Source organism: Carcharodon carcharias, chromosome 19, assembly GCF_017639515.1.
Source record: "Carcharodon carcharias isolate sCarCar2 chromosome 19, sCarCar2.pri, whole genome shotgun sequence".
In the NCBI taxonomy this organism is placed as follows: Eukaryota; Metazoa; Chordata; class Chondrichthyes; order Lamniformes; family Lamnidae; genus Carcharodon; species Carcharodon carcharias.
Genome location: NC_054485.1, coordinates 96,475,078 through 96,494,808, shown reverse-complemented (window position 1 = coordinate 96,494,808; position 19,731 = coordinate 96,475,078). Strand labels below are relative to the sequence as shown.

The following is a 19,731-nucleotide window of genomic DNA, read 5'->3' as shown; positions in this document are numbered from 1 at the left end:
AGACATTGATGCCATAATACGTGAGTTTGCACCTCCAGTTTTGCCTACACTCCCTCCGATTGGAGCAGATTGGGAGCAACTGATAAAAGAAACACGCAACATAATTCACAAATGGAAAGCCATCGAACAGAAGATTCAGACTGATCAAGACATAGCTAATGAACTATTAAAGGAGAACTCTGTTGTGTCACAAATTTGGAACTGGGGTATGAATATAAACGTACATCCATGGCTGCAAGTTCTCTCCCATGCTCTGGTTATTCAGGCCTTGATAATTGTAATCCTGATTATTTTAGCCTACCAGCTTAGAAGGAGGATCAACAATTGGGAAAAGGACAAGTATAGAAGGGAAATGGCACTACTGGGAAGGGACTAAGGGGATTGTGCTACAAAGCACAAAAGGGGGGAATGAGAAGATAAATATTACAGGATAGGAAGTAGAGAGGTAAGAGGAAGTAAGCTAAGAAAATAGCTAGTTGTCCTGTATCGACCACCGAAAGCCACCACACACAAGAAGGAGGAAGACATGAAATGTTAACAATCCTGACTATGCTTAACTTGTACCTTATGTCCGTTGTGATCTGCTCCCAATGGCCATTGTATGGTTCAGCGCTTAATAAATTGTACTCTTTCCTGAAGTAACCTACATTTGCTGTATTTATTTTTTGACACTACCACCTTCTCAAGGGCAATCAGGAATGGGCAATAAACATTCCCACACCCCAGTGTTTGCGTTTTTGTCGGTAATCTTATTTTGCCGATATTCACAGAAAGCAACAAAAATTAAGACACAAAATCTTGTTGAGCCTTTACAATTTCCTTTGACAGATATTTAAATATGTGCTTATCAGAGGGTCCCTCAAAGGTTGGCACATTTCAGCACAGATGTGGACTGGTTTGCTGACAGTTGATTAATTGATTTAACAATTTTAATCATTGAGAATGAATTGGCAAGAAGCATTAATTTTGATGATATTAATTAAATTGCTGTCATGTAAGCCAGAAAAGGCATTTTCCTTCAGATACAATTGATTCCCTTTTATTTCAATGCTTATTTTTTTTCCCGGTGTCACTCCTTTCTTCTCAAATTTTGAAAGCTAAATTTTGTTTCAAATATAATTTCCTGATTTCAGTTTGTCTCTTCATATTCTGTTAATTTTGAGTCCAATTGGTATCTTAGATACACTCTTTAAAAAAAAGACTCTTATGACACATTCATTTCTTGTGGTAAAAACTGAGCTACACTCGCATGACAGTCAGTAATGGATGAATAAAAATTGCAAACATTTGAAACATGGAGGCTATGATTTAAGCTCATCATGCTCAATGAAAGAAAATTGATTGTTGAATTTTGAGAGGGAGAAAAAAAATAACATACATGATTGAGGGGAAGGGTTGAAGTGGGTGGTCCGGGGGAATAAGGAGCCCAGGAACAAGAGAAGCACAAGTCTTGCCCATGATTTTTGTTGTTGGCCCTGCAAAAGAGCTGAACTCAAGAGGTGAGGTGAGGTGAGGTGAGGTGAGAGTGACTGCCCCTGACATCAAGCAAGTATTTGACCCATTGTGGCATTAAGGAACCCAAGCAAAACAGAAGTCAATGACTCTGCTGATTGGAGTCAAACCGAGCACAAAGGAAGACAGTTGTGGTTTTTGGAGGTCAATCATCTCATTTCCAGGACATCACTGCAGGAGTTCCTCAGGGTAGTGTCCTAGGCCCAACTATTCAGCTGCTTCATCAATGACCTTCCTTCCATCATAAAATCAGAAGTGGGGTGTTTAGCACCATTCATGACTCCTCAGATACTGAAGCGGTATATAGCAAGACCTGGACAACATTCCAGCTTGGACTGGTAAGTGGCAAGGAACATTCGCACCACACAAGTGCCAGGCAACGAGCATCTCCAACAAGAGAGAATCTAACAATCTTCCCTTGACATTCAATGGCATTACCATTGCTGAATCCCTCATTATATGCATCCTGACCAGAAACTGAATTGGCCAGTCATATAAATAATGCAGCTATAAGAGCAGGTCAGAGGCTAGGAATCCTGCGGTGTTTAATTTACCTCCTGACTCCCCAAAGCCTTGTCCACCATTTACAAGGCACAAGTCAGGAGTATCATGAAATACTCTCCACTTGCCTGGAAGAGTGCAGCTCCACCAACACTCAAGAAGCCCAACACCATCCAGGACAAAACAGCCCATTTGACGGACACCCCATCCACCACCTTCAACATTTACTCTCTCCACCACCGACACACAGTCGGTGTACTGGTGTACAGCAATGTGTACCAACCACAAGATGCAAAGCAGCACCTTACCAAGGCTCCTTGAACAGCATCACCCAAACCCACAACCTCTACTGCCTAGAAGGACAAGGACATGTGAACACCACCGCTTGCAAGTTCCCTGTCAGCCATACACCCTCTTGACTTGGAACTATATTTTCGTTCATTCACTGTTGCTGGGTCAAAATCCTGGAGCTCCCTTCCTAACAGCACTGTGGCTGTACCTACATCACATGGACTGCAGTGGTTTAAGAAAGCAGCTCACCACCACCTTCTCAAGGGCAATTTTGGGATGGACAATAAATGCTGACCTGTCTAGCGATGCCCAGGTCCCATGAATGGATCAATTTTTAAAAATGGGGTAAGTGAATTAAAATAAAAAGAGGGTGTATTGAATTAACTAAACAAACTCAAGGAGGATAAAACCCCTGGTCCAGATGGACCGTATCCACAAATTTTAAAAGAATTTAGGGAAGAGATAGCAGAGACATTATTGCTCATATTTAATAATTCTTTAGAAAATGTGTAGTGCCAAAGGACTGGCAGATTGCTAATGTAATTCTGAAAAACAATGTAATCGTAATCCTTAAAAAAGGAAAGAAATGAGAAATGTAATAGTGAATTGCCAGCATGAATTTCAAAAGAGAAAAGCTCACTTGACCAATCTTGTTGATTTTTTTTTTGAGGAGGTAACAGAGAAAGTAGACAATTATGCAGTAGCTGTAATGATATAATAATAGAGGAAGGTGGTGGCAGAGTACAAATGTTACCAGACGAGTAATCCACAGGCCCAGGCTAATGCTCTGGAGACTTGGGTTCGAATCCCGGCACAGCAGCTGGTGGAATTTAAATTCAGTTAATAAATCTAGAGTTAAAAAACTACTCTCAGTTCCATTGTCAATTGTTGTAAAAACCCATCAGGTTCACTAATATCCATTAGGGATGGAAATCTGCTATTTTTCTAACCTTTTTTTTCTGCCATCACTGCCCCCTCCCCCTGCCCCATGGCATCATTTGACCAAGTACAGCATCAAGGAGCCCTAGCAAAACTTTAAAGCTCTCCACTGGTTGGAGCCAGACCGAGCACAAAGGAAGATGGTTGTGGTTGTTGGGCATCAGTCATTGCAACCTCATGACATCACTGCAGGAGTTCCTCAGGGTAGCATCCTAATCTCAACCATCTTTGGCTGCTTCATCAATAAGCTTCTCTCCATCATAATGTCTGAAATGGGGATGTTCGATGATGTTTGCACAAGGTTCAGCACCAGTCATGGTTCCTCAGATACTGAAGCAGTCCATGTCCAAATGCAGCAAGACCTGGACAATATCCAGGCTTGAGCTGACAAGTGGCAAGTAACACTTATGCCACACAAGTGTCAGGCACTGACTATCTCCAACAAGAGAGAATCTAACCATCTTCTTGACATTCAATGGCATTACCATCCCTGGATCCCTCACTATCAACATCCTGGGGGTTATCATTGACCAGAAGTTGAACTGAACTAGCCATATAAATACGATTATTTACAAGAGCAGGTCAGAGGCTGCAAATTCTGCAGAGAGTAACTCAGCTCCTGACTCCCCAAAGCCTGTCCACCATCTACAAAGGCACAAGTCAGGAGTATAATGGAATACTCTCTGCTTGCCTGGATGAGTGCAGCTCCCACAACACTCAAGAAGCTTGACAGCATTCAGGACAAAGCAGCCCGCTTGAATGGCACCCTATCCACCACCTTCAACACCCAATCCCACCGTCAACATCGCACAGTGGCAGTATTGTGTACTATTAGAAGGTGCATTGCAGGAACTCATCAAGGCTACTTCAAAACATGTGACATCTATCACCTAGAAAGACAAGGGTGGTAGATCCATGGGAACACCATCATCTACAAGTTCCTCTCTAAACCACACATTGTCCTAACTCTGAAGTATATCACTGTTCCTTGACTGTCACTGGGTCAAAATCCTGGAACTGCCTCTCTAACCACAGTGTGGATGTACCTACACCACATGGACTGTAACGGTTCAAGGAGACAACTCCACCATCTACAGGGGAATTAGGGATGGGCAATAAAAATGCTGGCTGAGCCACCAATGCCCACATCCCATGAAAGAATTAAAACATAATTTATCTTGGTTTTCAAGAGTCCTTAGATAAGGTACCCCATAATAGATTAATGGATAACATCAGAGAATGTGGAGTAAGGGGACAAGCGGCAGAATGTGGATTGTTAGCTGGCTTCAACACAGAAAGCAGAGATTGGGAGTAAAAGGTAGTTAATCAGAGCGGCAGAAGGTGGGAAGTGATGTTCCACGAGGATCAATGCTGGGACCACTGCTGTTCGCAATTTATATAACGATTTGGACTTTAGAATCCAAAACAGAATTTGTAAATTTGTAGATGACACAATTGGGCAGAGATAGTTAATAATGAGGAGGTCTGCAACAAAATACAGGAGGACATTAATAAACTTGCAGAATGGGAAAATAATTGACAAATGAAGTTCAACACAGTTAAATGTGAGGTAGTACCTTTTGGTAAGAAAAATATTTCTCAGGAGGTGCAAGTCTAGGTGGTGTAGAGGAACAAAGCATACAAACACACCAATAATTAAAACTTGCACATAGCTGAGCAAAGCCATAACAGAAGCAAAACAGGTTTTACTTCTAGAGGATAGAATTGAAAAGTTGGGAAATTGCACTAAACCTGTATCAAATCTTGGTTAGGCCACATTTAGACTTCTGTATGCTGTTCTGGCCTCATATTGTAGGGAGAGAGAAGCACTAGAGAGGATGCAGAGATTTGCAAGGATGATATCATAAATACCTGGGAATACATATTGGGAAAGGAAGGATGCTTGAGTGGAACATAAACACTAGCATGGACTGGTTGGTCTGAATGACATGCTTCTGGAATGCATATCTTTTTTTACTCATTCATGGGATGTGGGTGTCACTGGCTAGGCCAGCATTTATTGTTCATCCCTAATACCCTTGTTCAGGGTCAACCACATTGCTGTGGATCTGGGGTCACATGTAGGCCAGACCAAGTATGGATGGCAGATTTCCTAGTGAGCCAAATGGGTTTTTATGACAATTAGCAATGGCTTTGTGGTCATCATTTGAATTTCAATTCTAGATTTTTATTGGATTCAAATTTCGCCATCTGGTAGGGTGGGAATTGAACCCAGAACTTTAGAGGCAAGTGTGCTACCCACTGACCCACGGCTTTCACGCATACAAGCTAGTCACTATTAAATCCAATAGGGAGTTCAGGAGAGACTTTTTTTTACCCAGAGAGTAGTAGAAATGTGGAACCACCGCCCCCCCGCCCCCCCCCAACCCCCACCGCCACCGGCCCACCCCACCACCACCACCACCACCACAGGGAGTGGATGAGGCAAATAGCATAGATGCATTTAAGAGAAAGGTAGATAAACACATGATGGAGAAAAGAATAGAAGCATATGTTGATGGGTGTACGTTGAGGAAGGGTGGGAGGAGACTCATGTGCATCATTATGGCTGAATGGCCAGTTTCTGTATTGTAAATTCTATGTTGCGCGAAATAATCTTAGCTCAAAGGTGAGGGAAGGCTTCGGGAGTTACCGAGTGCAGCAATGTGAACATACCTGACCGGATTCGGGCAGGCTATCGGGATGTTAACATTTACCTGACAGGATTCAGGCAGGCTATCAGGATGTGAATATTTACCTGACAGGTTTCAGGAAGGCTATCGGGATATTAACATTTACCTGACGAGATTTGGGTAGGCTTTCAGGATAACATTTACCTGACGATATTCAGGTAGGCTATCGGGATGTGATGGGATTCAGACTGGCTATTGGGATGTGAACATTTTATCTGATTGGATTCGGGAAGGCCATCAGGATGTGAACAATTTACCTGATGGCATTTGGGCAGGCTATTGGGATTTGAACAGTTTACCTGATGGGATTCAGCAGGCTATCGGGGCATTAACAGTTTACCTGATGGGATTCGGGCAGGCTATTGAGATTTGAACAGCTTACCTGATGGGATTTGGGCAGGCTACGGGGATGTGAACATTTACCTGACGGGATTCAGGTCAGCTATCGGGGTGTGAACAATTTACCTGATGGGATTCGAACAGGCTATTGGGATTTGAACAGTTTACCTGATGGGATTCAAGCATGTTATCTGGATGTGAGCAGTTTTCCTGATGGGATTCGGGCAGGCTATTGGGATGTGAACAGTTTACCTGAGGGGATTCGGGCAGGCTATTGGGATGTGAACAGTTTACCTGAGGGGATTCGGGCAGGCTATTGGAATATGAACAGTTTACCTGATGGGATTCAGCAGGCTATCAGGGCGTTAGCAGGTTTCCTGATGGGATTCGGGCAGGCTATTGGGACGTGACTATTTACCTGTTGGGACTCGGGCAGGCTATCAGAATGTGAACTTTTACCTGTTGGGATTCGGGCAGGCTATTGGGATGTGAACAGTTCATCCGATGGGATTCGGGCAGGCTACCGGGATGTGAACGTTTACCTGATGGGATTCGGGCAGGTTATCAGCATGCTACAATTGCCCAATAATTGCCTCTTGGGCCAGGAAAAAGCAAAATTTGAAAAAAAGTCAGTCAGCAGTGTAGCAGAGTTTCCCCCAGGGTCTTAGCCAATATTTATCTCTCAATCTACATCACTGAAAATGAATTATGTGCAATATATCAAATGGCTGCTTGCGAGATCTTGTTGTGCAGAATTTGGCTGCTGGGCTTCCTACACTACAACAGTAACTACAGTTCAGAGGTATTCTATTGGCTGTGAAGTGCTTTGGGACCTCTTAAGTTCATGAAAGATAAATAAATGTAAATCTTTCTATCCCCTGATCTCTAAGCAGTGACCAAAGGGTGCACTTGCTGAGATCTTGACTTATGAGTTAGAACGTGGAAGCACATGGCTATGCGACTGAGAAAGGTGCCATTTCTGTAAGTTAGACTTTATCGATAGCTTATTGAAGTCTGAGGAAAATAGTCAGAGTGTTACAGAGACATGATGACCCATTCGGCCCATCAAGTCCTTTCTGGCTCTCCATGAGGCAATCCTGTCAGTCACATCCCCTCGCTCTATCCCATAGCTCTGCAAGTCTATTTTCCTTAAATGTCCATCCAATTTCCATTTGAAATCAATCATCATTGTTGTCACCAATTTCCAGGGCTTTACCTCTCGCTATGTAAAAAAAATTCTTCCTCACATCACCCACTGCAACTTTTTCCCAAAACTTTACATCTTGTCCTTACATCAGCTAATGGGAACAGCCTTTTTTTGTCTGCCTTATCTAAACCTGTCATATTCTTGTACACATTGTTCAAATCTCCCCTCAATTTCCTTTGCTCCAAGGAGAACAACCCTAGCTTCTCCAACCTAACCTTGCAAACAAAAGCCCCCATCCCTCGAACCATTCGGGTAAATCGCCTCTGCACCCTCTCAAGGATCCTCACATTCTTTCTAAATTGTGGTGACCAGAACTGGGTGCAATATTCTAGTCCTGGCCTGACTAGAGTTTTAAAAAGCTTCATCAAAACTTCCCCTTTTTTCAATACTTCTACTTTCAAAGCCCAAATGCTGTATGCTTTACTAACTACTCTGCTGCCTTCAAGGATCTGTATACATGGACCTCCAGGTCTCCAACTCCCCGCACACTCTTTGGAACTGTGCCATTAAGTCTATACTGCCTTTCCCTACCCTCCTGCCAAAATGCATCACCTCTCATTTCTCTATATTAAATTCCATCTGCCACTTGCCTGTCCATTCTGCTAGCCTATCTATGTCCTGCTGCAGTCAATTTGCATCATCCTCATTGTTTGTCACACCTCCAAATTTTATATTTTTTAATTTATTCTTTCACAGGATATGGGTGTCACTGGCTAGCCCTGCATTTGTTGCCCATCTCTAATTGCCCTTGAGAAGTGGTGGTGATCCACTTTCTTGAATCGCTAAAGTCCATGTAGTGTTGGTGCACCAACAGTGCTGTTAAGAAGACAGTTCCAGGCTTTTGACCCAGTGACAGTGAAGTTAGGATGGTGAGTGGCTTGGAGGGGAACTTTCAAGTGGTTGTGTTCCTGTGCATCTCCTGCCCTTGTCTTTCTGGGTAGTAGAGGTCACAGGTTTGGAAAGTACTGTCTAAGGCTTGATGAGTTGTTGCAGTACATCTTGTAGCTGGTACACACTGCTGCCACTGTGCTTTAGTGGTGGAGGGAGTAATTGTTTAAGTTGGTGGATTGGGTGCCAATCAAGTGGATTGCTTTGTCCTAGATGATTTTGAGCTTCTTGAGTGTTGTTGGAGCTGCACTTTTCCAGGCAATTGGAGAGAATTCCATCGCACTCCTGACTTGTGCCTTGTCTCATTGGCAAGTTTTGAAATGTTGCTCCATATTCCAAAATCCAAGTCATTTATATATACTTTGATATGTATCAAAAAAGCAGTGTTCCCAGCAATGACCCTTGGGGAACACAACTGTCTCCCACCCTCCAGTCTGAAAAATAACCAATCACCACAACTCGTTTTCTATCTTTAAACCCATTTGTTATACAAGTTGTCACTGACCCTTCTATTCTATGAGCCTCAACTTTGTTAACCAGGATTCCTTCCCTAATGGAGTTCATATATTTTGCATAAAGATTTCTAATAAATAGACGTCACACTCAGGTCACTTAGAGTGGATTTTGAATTTGCCATCCCTGCATAAAGTTAGTGCTGCTAACAGTTATAGAAAGATCTAATCTTCATTACCACTGAAACTAATGGAACTTAAGCATGGATTTCAATGCAAGTGAGGGGATAGAAAGATTTACATTTATTTATCTTTCATGAACTTAATAGGTCCCAAAGCACTTCACAGCCAATGGAATACCTCTGAACTGTAGTTACTGTTGTAGTGTAGGAAGCCCAGCAGCTAAATTCTGCACAACAAGATCTCGCAAGCAGCCATTTGATATATTGCACATAATTCATTTTCAGTGATGTAGATTGAGAGATAAATATTGGCTAAGACCCTGGGGGAAACTCTGCTACACTGCTAATAAATGCCATGGGGTCTTTTACATCTACCTGAGAGAGCAGCTGGAGGACCAGTTTAAAATTTCATCCAAAGATAGCACCTCCAACAGTGCAGCACTCCCTCAGTACTGCACTGGGAGTGTTAGCCTGGATTCTGTCCTAAGTCCTGGGCTGGGACTTGAACCGAGGACCTGCTGACACAGAGGTGAAAGATGGCATTAATATTGAGTGATCTCTACAATGGGCAGCTGATTAACACAGACAGTTTTATGTTTGTGCAACAAGTTTGGAATCTACCATATCCTTCCAATTGAGGGGTGAATGGATGATGTCCTTCAGTCTCAGGCTTCAACAAGTTGGAAGTCCCTGGATCTGTTTGGAACTTCTTTGATACCCCCCTCCTTTCCTAAATCATTCATATCACTTCCCTTCACTTGCTTAATATTTAAGAAACACAGAATCACTGAATTATTATGGTGCAGAAGGAGGCCATTCAGCCTGTCATGTCTGCGCTGGCTTTCCCAATGAGTAATTTACCTGGCCTAATTCCCACTCCTTCTCCCCATAACCCTGTAATTTTTCTTTTTCAGGTAACAGTCTAATTCCCTTTTGAATGCCTCAATTGGGCCTGCCACCACCACACTCTCAGGCAGCGCATTCCAGACCCTAACCACTTATTGCCTGAAATTGCTTTCTCTCATGTCACTTTTGCTACTATTACCACTTATTTCAACCCTGTGCCCTCTGGTTCTTAATCGTTTCACAAGGGAAACAGTCTTTTCCCATCTACTCTGTCCAGACCTCCCATGGTTTTGAATACCTCCATCAAATCTCTTCTCAACCTTTACTTCTCTGAGTTAAACCCCCCGAGATTCTCCAATCTAACTTCACAGCTGAAGTTCCTCACCCCGGAACCATTCTCTTGAAAATTTCCTGCACTCTCTCTAGTGCCTTCATAACTTTCCTAAAGTGCTGTGCCCAGAATGGGATGCAATATTAAAGTTGAGGCGGAACTAGTGTCTTATACAATTTCAACATAGCCCCCTTGCTCTTGTACTCTATGCCCCTATTAATAAAGCCTAGGATACTGTATGCGTTATTAACTACTCTCTCAACCTGTGCTGCTACCTTCAGTAACTTAGGTACATATACGTCCAGGTTCCTCTGCTTCTGCAGCCCCCTTACAATCACATCCTTTATTTTGTATTGTCTCTCCATGCTCTTCCTGCCAAAATGGGTCACTTCATAGTTTTCCAGATTGAACTTCATCTGTCACTTGTCAGCCCATTCCAACTTGTCTATGTCCTTTTGAAGTTCAATACTATCCTCCCCACAGTTCACAATGCTTCCAAGTTCTGTATCATCCACAAAATTTGACATTGTGCCTTGTACACCAAGGTCCAGGTCCTTAATATATATTAGGAAGAGAAAGAGACCCAACACTGACTCCTGGGGAACACAACATGTGTTTGTCCAGATTTGTTCATGACAGAGACTTGCCATGTTGTGCATTATTCTATAGTGGGCAGTAGATTAGGAATACAATCCATGACATACCTGGAATTGAACCAGGATAGAAGCTCTGAGTGGACATTATGTTTCCTCCATCTAAACTTTAATTCCTCCTTGGCAACCTGTCCTAAGGGTTGTGAAGAGAGAAAAGGAGATAAGATGAAGAACAGGTGGCCTTGAAGGAACATGCTGTAATCTTATTAATACTATTGGGGCATGAAGTTAAGACAAGCACTTGACAGCTCTGGATGAGTTGGCTGGGTGGATATGAGAACGGAACAGTTGGGAATAGACTGAGGCTGATCGGAGAATTTATACCCGTGACTTGTTCCCAAGACACGCAAGGGTCTGGATCTCATTTACACTGGGAATAACAAAGGTGAGAAAAGACAAACCGATGTCAAACATCAGAGAATCTGAGGCATTGCCTGACACAATCTCACAGTGGACTGAGGTGAGCTTTATCTATCCCATTCTCACCATGGACTGATGTGAGTGTTATCTGTCCTGGGCTCATTGTAGATTGAGGTGAATGTTACCTGTCCCAGTTTCACTGTGGACTGAGGTGGGCATTACCTGTCCCAATCTCACTTTGGACTGACGTGAGTGTTACCTGTCCTAGTCTCACTGTGGACAGAGGTGAGTGTTACTAGTCCCGGTCTCACTGTAGATGGAGGTGAGTGTTACCTGTCCCAGTCTCAATATGGACTGAGGTGAGTGTTACCTGTCCCAATCTCACTGTGGACTGAGGTGAGTGTTACCTGTCCCTATATCACTGTAGACTGAGGGGAGTGTTGCCTGTCTATTCTCACTTTGGACTGAGGTGAGTGTTACCTGTCCCGGTGTCACTGTGGACTGAGGTGAATGTTACCTGTCCTGGTCTCACTGTGGACTGGGGTGGGTGTTACATGTCTGATCTCACTGTGGACTGAGGTGCATGTCACCTTTCCCAGCCTCACTGTGGACTGAGGTGAGTGTTACCTCTTCTGGTCTCACTGTGGACTGAGGTGAATGTTATCTGTCCTTGTCTCACTGTGGACTGAGGTGAGTGTTACCTGTTGATCTCACTGTGGACTGAGGTAAGTGTTACCTGTCCAAGTCTCACTTTTGAATGAGGTGAGTGTTACCTGCCCCAGTCTCACTGTGGACTGAGGTGAGTGTTATCTGTCCTGGACTCACTGTGGACCGATGTGTGTGTACCTGTCCCGGACTAACTGTGGACTGAGTTGAGTGTACCTGTCCTGGTCTCACACTGGTCTGAGTTGAGTGTTACCTGTCCCAGTTTCACTGTGGACTGAGGTGATTATTACCTCTTCTGGTCTCACTGTAGTCTGAGGTGAATGTTATCTGTCTGACTCACTGTGGACTGAGGTAAGTGTACCTGTTCTAGTCCCACACTGTGCTGAGTTGAGTGTTACCTGTCACAGTTCATTCTGGACTGATGTGAGTGTTGGTCCACAGACTTCTTTGCCCAGTAACAGTTCTCAACCGATTCCTCTGCATGGTCTGTACTGAAGTTCCCTTTGCAAGCTTACATTCTGCAGAGACCATGAGCTGAGGGTCTGGCTCCTGTGTGTCTTTAGAGCTGTTCACTAAATGTACAAATGTTTTGAACCTGGAGAACTGTTCAATGTCAAGTTTCAACAAACAAGGAATAAAGGGAAAGAAATTCTGTTTAAAATGCTACTTACATGAATCTATGAGAATGATAGGAAATGTACACCACTGACAGAACTACCATACACAACAACACAACAAAGACCATTTGTTTGTCGATATCCAACCTGACCTGGAAGTAAGAATATTTTTAGTTTAACTACAGTTCGTACTTGAGGTGGATTGACCAATAATAAACTGACATCAGTCTTCTTATAGCAGTGCCTTTACCTGGGATGGAGAGAGATTTTTGTTCATCATCCCCCTTAATAAAATTCAGGGTTAAAAGGTTTGTGATAGCAGTGTCTCAGTTTAAAATCATATCCAAAGGACAGTGCCTCCGACAGTGCTGCACACTCTCATTATGGTTCTGGAATTGTCAGCCTGGATCATTGGTTCAAATCTCTGGAAAGGGATTTGAACCCACAATCTGCTGGCTCAGAGATGCGAATGTCACTCACCAAGCACAGGCTGAGGATGAACTATCATGAACTGAGATGAGAATGTACAGTAAAATATCAAGGCTAGAATGCGCCCATTCCAGAGACTTGAGCACATGACTTAGGTGAACACATTCATTCTGAACCAGTTCTTGTAATAGAACAATACATGTGGAGTATGAGGGGTACTTGAAATAGTTTATAATAAATAAAAACCTGAGTTTTTCCAGCATTTTCTGTTTTATTTCAGATTTCCAGCATCCGCAGTGTTTTCTTTTTAAGTCAAAAATGGTTGCTTGAAATAAAGAAAGATTTACTTTTATACATTGCAGCTTTCATGACCTCAAGCAGTCCCAAATCACTATACAGACAAAGAAGTACTGTGGAAATGTCATCACCGATCCAATGTATGAAATGCTGCATCCTATTTAAACCCCGCGAGTTCCTTCAAACAGCAACGTGGTAATGACTAGATAATCCAAGTTTTCTTAGTGACATTGGTTAAGAGACCAATATCGGCCAATACACAATGTTGTCTGTTCACACGCACAAATGCTAGAGTTCTGCCTTCTAATTTCCAACAACCTGCCTTCAGATGTCCTCTCTCATGAATGAAATAACATGTTGGTCCCCTTGAATCATATTTATCCTCCATACTGCCTTTTTTTAAACAACTCTGAGGAATATGTGTCTTTTCATTTTTACTATCTTCCTCTCTGTAACCAGTGTTCTGTTTATTATCATAAAATTGCAGAATGGTTACAGCATACACCATTTGGCCCATCATGTCTGTGCTAGCCCTCTGAAGGAACAATTCACCCAGTGCTATTCCTCTGCCTTTTCCCTGTGGCTGTGCAAGTTTTTGTTTTTGAGATAATGATCCAATTCCCTTTTGAAAGCCTACATTGACCCTGCTCCCACCACACTCTCAGGCAGTGTAATCCGGATCCTAACCACTTGCTGTGTGAAAATGTTTTTCCTCATGTCAACATTGCTTCTTTTACCAATTACCTTAAATCTGTGCCCTCTGGTTCTTGATCCTGCCACCAATGGGAACATTTTCTCCCTATCTGCTCTGTCCAGACTCCTCATGATCTTGAATATCTCTATCAAATCTCCTCTCAACTTTCTTTTCTCTGAAGAAAAGAGCCCCGACTTCTCCAGTCTTTTTACATAACTGAAGTTCCTCATCCCTGGACCCATTCCTGTGAATCTCTTCTGCAACCTCTCTAATGTTTTCAGACCTCTCCTAAAGTGCAGTGCCCAGAACTGGATGTAATACTCCAGCTGGGGCTGATCCAGTGCTTCAGTACTTTGTATAGGTTTAGCATAACCTCCTTGCTTTTGTACTCCATGCCCCATTTGATAAAACCCAGAATGCTGCTTGCTCTCACTTCTCTCTCAATCTTCCTGCAACCTTCAATGATTTATATACCTATACACACAGGTCCCTCTTTAGAATTGTACCATTTAATTTACGTTGTCTCTTTGCAATTCCCCAATCCTCTAGCAGCACCTCTGAGTCTAAGGAAGACTAGAAAATTATGGCTAGTGCCTCCACAATTTCCATTCTCACGTCCTTCAGTATCGTTGGATGTGTCCCATCTGGTCCTGGTGCTTTATTAAACTTTAAGTATAGGCAGATTATCCAAAACCTCCTCCTGATCAATTTTAAACCCTTCAAGTAGCCGAACTATCTCTTCATTGCCATGCAGCATCTTCTTCATCTTCATCCTTGGTAAATACAGATGCAAAGTATTCATTTAATTAATATCTCAGCTGTACCCCTGCCTCTGTGTGTAAATGCCCTTTTTGGTCCCTAATTGGCCCCAGTCCTCCTCAAGGGCAGTCACTTCACCTCACCTCTGGAGTTCAGCTCTTTTGTCCATGCTTGCACCAAGGCTGTAATGAGGTCTGGAGCTGAGTGCTTGACCCATCCTCTGTCTCCAGCACTGCAATATTCTCCTTAATCATTACTGCCAGCCCTTCTCCTTTCCTTCCTTTCCTATTTTTCTTGAACACCTTGTATCCAAGAATACTTAATACCAAGTTTTGCCCTTCTTTGAGCCAGGTCTCTGGTATTGCTACAACATCATATTTCCATGTGTATCTGCATCTGCAACTCACTGATCTTATTTACCACACTTTGCACTGTAACCCTAATTTAGACTTAATTTCATTCCCTCTTGCATTCCTACTCTAGTACTATCTGTCTCTCTCAATATTCTTTGCGCTTGGTATCCATCTCTAGAATTACCTCCGGGTTCCCACACCCCTACCAAGTTAATTTAAGCCCTCCCCAATAGCATCAGCAAATCACCCTGCAAGGAAATTGGTCATAGCTCTGTTTAGGTTTTACCTGTCCAGACTTTACAGGTCCCATCTCCCCAGAACTGATCCCAATGTCCCAAGAGTCTAAAACCCTCCATCCTGCACTATCTGTCCAGCCACTTATTCATCTGTCCTATTCTTCTACTTCCATGCTCCCTTGCCTGTGGTATGGGGACACCAAGGGGAACATTCTGCTCTTCTTCAAAGAAGTAGCCATCCACCTGAGGGTGATTTCCAGGTCTTTACCACTTGTTGCATAAAATATTTCTTCCGCGTATGTCTTGTCCAAAACCTTAAATCTATATCCCCTGGTTATGTGTCAGGTAATGTCACAAAGAACAATTCAGGTGATAGAGACCATTCTGCACCTTACCCTTCCCAATGTAACATGTGTGACAGTATGACAGCTTACATGTACCATCTGACGAATTCCATAAGGCTGATTTTTTTTTAACTCTTTCATGACATGTGGGCACTCTGTAGAGGGAGATTTACTCTGTATCTAACCCCGTGCTGTACCTGTCCTGGGAGTGTTTGATGGGGACAGTGTCGATGGAGCTTTGATGTGGGCATCACTGGCAAAGCCAGCATTTGTTGTCCATGAGGCAGTGGTAACAAGCCATCTTGTTGAACCACTGCAATCCATGCTGTAGCAGCTTTCTGAGCTATTTCAGAAGGCACTTGAGAGTTAACAACATTGCTGAGGGTCTCAAGTCACATTTTAGCTGTACCAGCAAAGGACTGCAGATCTCCTTCTCTTAAGGGTATTAGTGAACCAGATGGGTTTTTACCACAATCGACCATACTTTTTTGATCACCTTTACTGAGACTAGCTTTCAGTTCTAGCTTTTTAATCAATTAGATTTGTATTTCACTTGTACAGGTGGGATTTGAATGCACCCGCTTTGGCCTCTGGATTACAAATTCTGGGTCACCGCCACTACAGCACCGTCTCCCCCAAACTCCTTGCGGTTATTCCCAGGTTCAATCTTTTACACGTAGAATTCCTCAATTAGATTCCAGTCTACAACTCACTGCCTGAAACCCAGTAAACCATCGAAAAACTTCAACCAAATCCCATCCTGTAATTTGTTTGAGTGTCCGTTAATCTGCATATAAATTCGTCTGATCTTCTTGCTCAGATTGTGGCTTGTAACTCACTCCCAGGTTTGCATTGTCCTGCGCATACTTGCCAGTATACCCCCAACCCCCCATCACCACCTTCCCCCACCACCCCCACCCCCACCCCCGACCCCCTGCCACTCTCCCCTCGAGTATATATTTCATAACTCACTTCCTGGTAAGCCATTGTGCAATGTTTTAAAGCACCTGGGCCCCTCACTTACATTGGCAGCACTCACTGCCAGTTATCCAGTTCTCTAAGAAGCAACAATCTCCTGATTGCAGGTTTGCTGTTTGTACTCGGTGTAAAACTCAACGAGCGGCTTGCTCAAGTTACGGTTTCGCAATTACTTCTTGATAGCAATCTTCGCAAACCTCAAAGAAGAAAGAGAACCCAGGCGAAGTCAGCCAACTCCCCCGATCTGCCGTTACATCTCACAAGGAAACATAAAAAAAATACATGAACCTGACTGCATTTGCCTCTCCTAAGGGTGAATCTGGAGAAATGGCATTTGGTGGAGTTTGTGATCCCAACCTAGTTTACGACACAGGATTCGGACGTGCAACAAATGTATGCTCGGCCAAAGCTTTCAACAGATAAATCTTTAACTAGGAAACATCATTTTTCAGTACAAAATATAGGGAAATATATTATAGCCCATGACAAGGTGGTTACCTGCATGTTCGGTGTTACGAGCGACTTGTTCCCGGAAAATCTCAAACTATTTTTCGTTTTCACATTTACTGTGTCGATTTCTGGATCTTGCCGGAGACAAATACAAAGGAGATTGATAACTCTTTAGTTAACGTTCTTGACATAGAATGACAGGTAAACAGACGTTGCGTGTGTGATCAAGTAGCGGTTTAAAACTCACCTTCAGCACGCAGGGTAGTGAAGGGGCCGATTTCAGCATCTCTCGGTATGAACAGTCATTTTTGTCGCACAGCAAGTACTTCAAGAGACCTTTTTTTTGTTTCGAATGTCGGAAGAGATGACTTTCAGGGAGAGAGGCGTTTGATTTCTGGGGAGACTGGGTACCAGTTTCACTGCAGCTTCTGACCCATCGCCTGAAACGGCAAAATTAATGCCCAACTACTGATACCGCTGACAATTCCTCTGCCGTATCACCGCTCAAGGTAATTTTGCGAGTCTAAAGCGCCGTTCGCACAGAGCAACCCTTTCCTCCATGACTAGGTAATACAGTTAGTAAGAGGGAACGGAGCTGCCTTTCCCCAATTGTCGTTCGGACAACCTCTACTTCTCTTTCATAGTGAATCACTGGAGTAGTCGGGTCCTGAATGAAGTCCAGCCCCCACCCCACCCCACCCCCCCATCCACCGACCTCCTTCTTATACCAGTGGGTCTAAGGTAATTTTAACCGACTTTCTCCCTTCCCTCCGTCTGGGGTGGAATTTGTGACTTGCCTTGCCATAGTGAGTCTCAGCTGCACCGTTGGTGGTGAGTTGGTTAATGAGCCACTGGGGAGATTCTGAGTGAGGTTTCCTTTAATTGCTGACGCCGAACCTGTGAATGAGAATATTGGATGCGTTGGTTGTCATCTTCCAAATTCTATAGTTTCTAAAAGAGTCCCAGCATATTGGAGGGTGGCAAATATAACCCCAGTATTTAAAAAGGGGGGAGGGAGAAAACAGGGAATTACAGACCGGTTAGCCTAACCTCAGTAGCAGGGAAAATTCTAGAGTCTATTATAAAGGATGTGATAACAGGACACTTGGAAAATATCAACGGGATCAAAGTCTACATGGATTTATGAAAGGAAAATCATGTTTGACAAAGCTACTGGAGTTTTTTGAGGACGTAACTAGCAGAATAGATAAGGGAGAACCAGTATTTGGATTTTCAGAAAGCTTTTAATAAAGTCCCACATCAGAGGTTAGTGCACAAAATTAAAGCATGTGGGATTGGGGTAATATATTGGCATGGATTGAGAATTAATTAGCAGACAGGAAACAGAGAGTGGAAATATGTGGGTTCTGTCAGTGTGGCAAGCGGTGACTAGTGGGGTACCACAGGGATCAGTGCTTAGACCCCAGCTATTCACAATATATATCAATGATTTGGATGAGGGAACCAAATGTAATATTTCTAAGTTTGCCAAAGACACAAAGCTATGTGGGAATGTGTGGTGAGGAGGATGTGAAGAGGCTTCAAGACGATTTAGACAAGTTGAGGGAGTGGACAAATACATGGTAGATGCAGTATAACATGTATAAGTGTGAAGCTATCCACTTCAGTAGGGAAAACAGAATGGCAGAGTATTATTTAAATGGTGTTAGATTGGCAAATGTTGATGTACAAAGGGACCTGGGTGTCCTTGTACACCAGTCACTGAAAGCAAGCATACAGGTGCAGCAGGCAGTTAAGGAGGCAAATGGTATGTTGGCCTTCATTGTGAGAGGGCCTGAGTACAGGAGCAGGGATGTCTTACTGCAACTGTTCAGGGCCTTGGTGAGACCACACCTGGCATATTGTGAACAGTTTTGGTCTCCTTACCTAAGAAAGGATATGCTTACCATAGAGGGAGTGCAGTGAAGGTTCACCAGACTGATTCCTGGGATGGTAGGATTGGCATATAAGGAGACATTGGGTCAACTAGGCATGTATTCACTGGAGTTTAAAAGAACAAGAGAGGATCTCATTGAAATGTATAAAATTCTGACAGGGCTGGACAGACTGGATGCAGAAATGATGTTTCCTCTGGCTGGGGGAGGGCCTAGAACAAGGGGTCACAGTCTCAGGATATGTGGTAAAAATGAGAGGAAACCTCTTCACTCAGAAGGTGATGAACCTGTGGAATTCTCTACCAAAGAAGGCTGTGGAAGCCAAGTCACTGAATATAGTTAAGAAGAAAATAGATAAATTTCTAGACTCTAATGGTGTCAAGGGATATGGGGAGAGAGCGGGAGTATTGCATTGAGATAAAGGATCAACCATGATCATATTGAATGGTGGAGCAGACTCAAAGGGCCAAATGGCCTACTCCTGTTTCTATTTTCTATGTATCACAATATCACAGTGCCTTTACAGTGCAGAAGAAGGCCATTCAGCCCATCGAGTCCACACTGGCTCGCTGAAAGAATATTCCACCGAGTCCCACTACCCTGGCTCACCTCCATAACCTTGCACATTTGTTCTTTTCAGATATCAATCCAATTCTCTTTTGGATACTTGGTCAAACCTGCCTCCACTATCCTTTCAAAAAGTTTGTTCTAGACTTCAGCAACCCTCTGGGTGCAAATGTTTTTCCCCACATCACATTTACTCCTTTTGCCAATTATTTTGAATCTGTGTCCTCTGGTTCTTGATGTTCTCTTGAGTTG

General features: G+C 43.3%; 1 protein-coding gene across 1 annotated transcript in view; it reads right to left on the bottom strand.

The window, feature by feature from the left end:
- LOC121291285 (N-acetyllactosaminide alpha-1,3-galactosyltransferase-like) overlaps positions 1–17,637 on the bottom strand; it is a 30,104-nt gene extending 12,467 nt beyond the window's left edge. The window contains exons 1-3 of the mRNA XM_041212355.1: positions 17,265–17,637; positions 17,066–17,151; positions 10,886–12,432 (exon numbers count right to left, since the gene is read on the bottom strand). Of these exons, the coding sequence (XP_041068289.1) occupies positions 10,886–11,028 (143 nt within the window). The 5' untranslated portion in view covers positions 11,029–12,432; positions 17,066–17,151; positions 17,265–17,637. The remainder of the gene's footprint in view (positions 1–10,885; positions 12,433–17,065; positions 17,152–17,264) is intronic.
- Between the last annotated feature and the right edge of the window lie 2,094 nt (positions 17,638–19,731).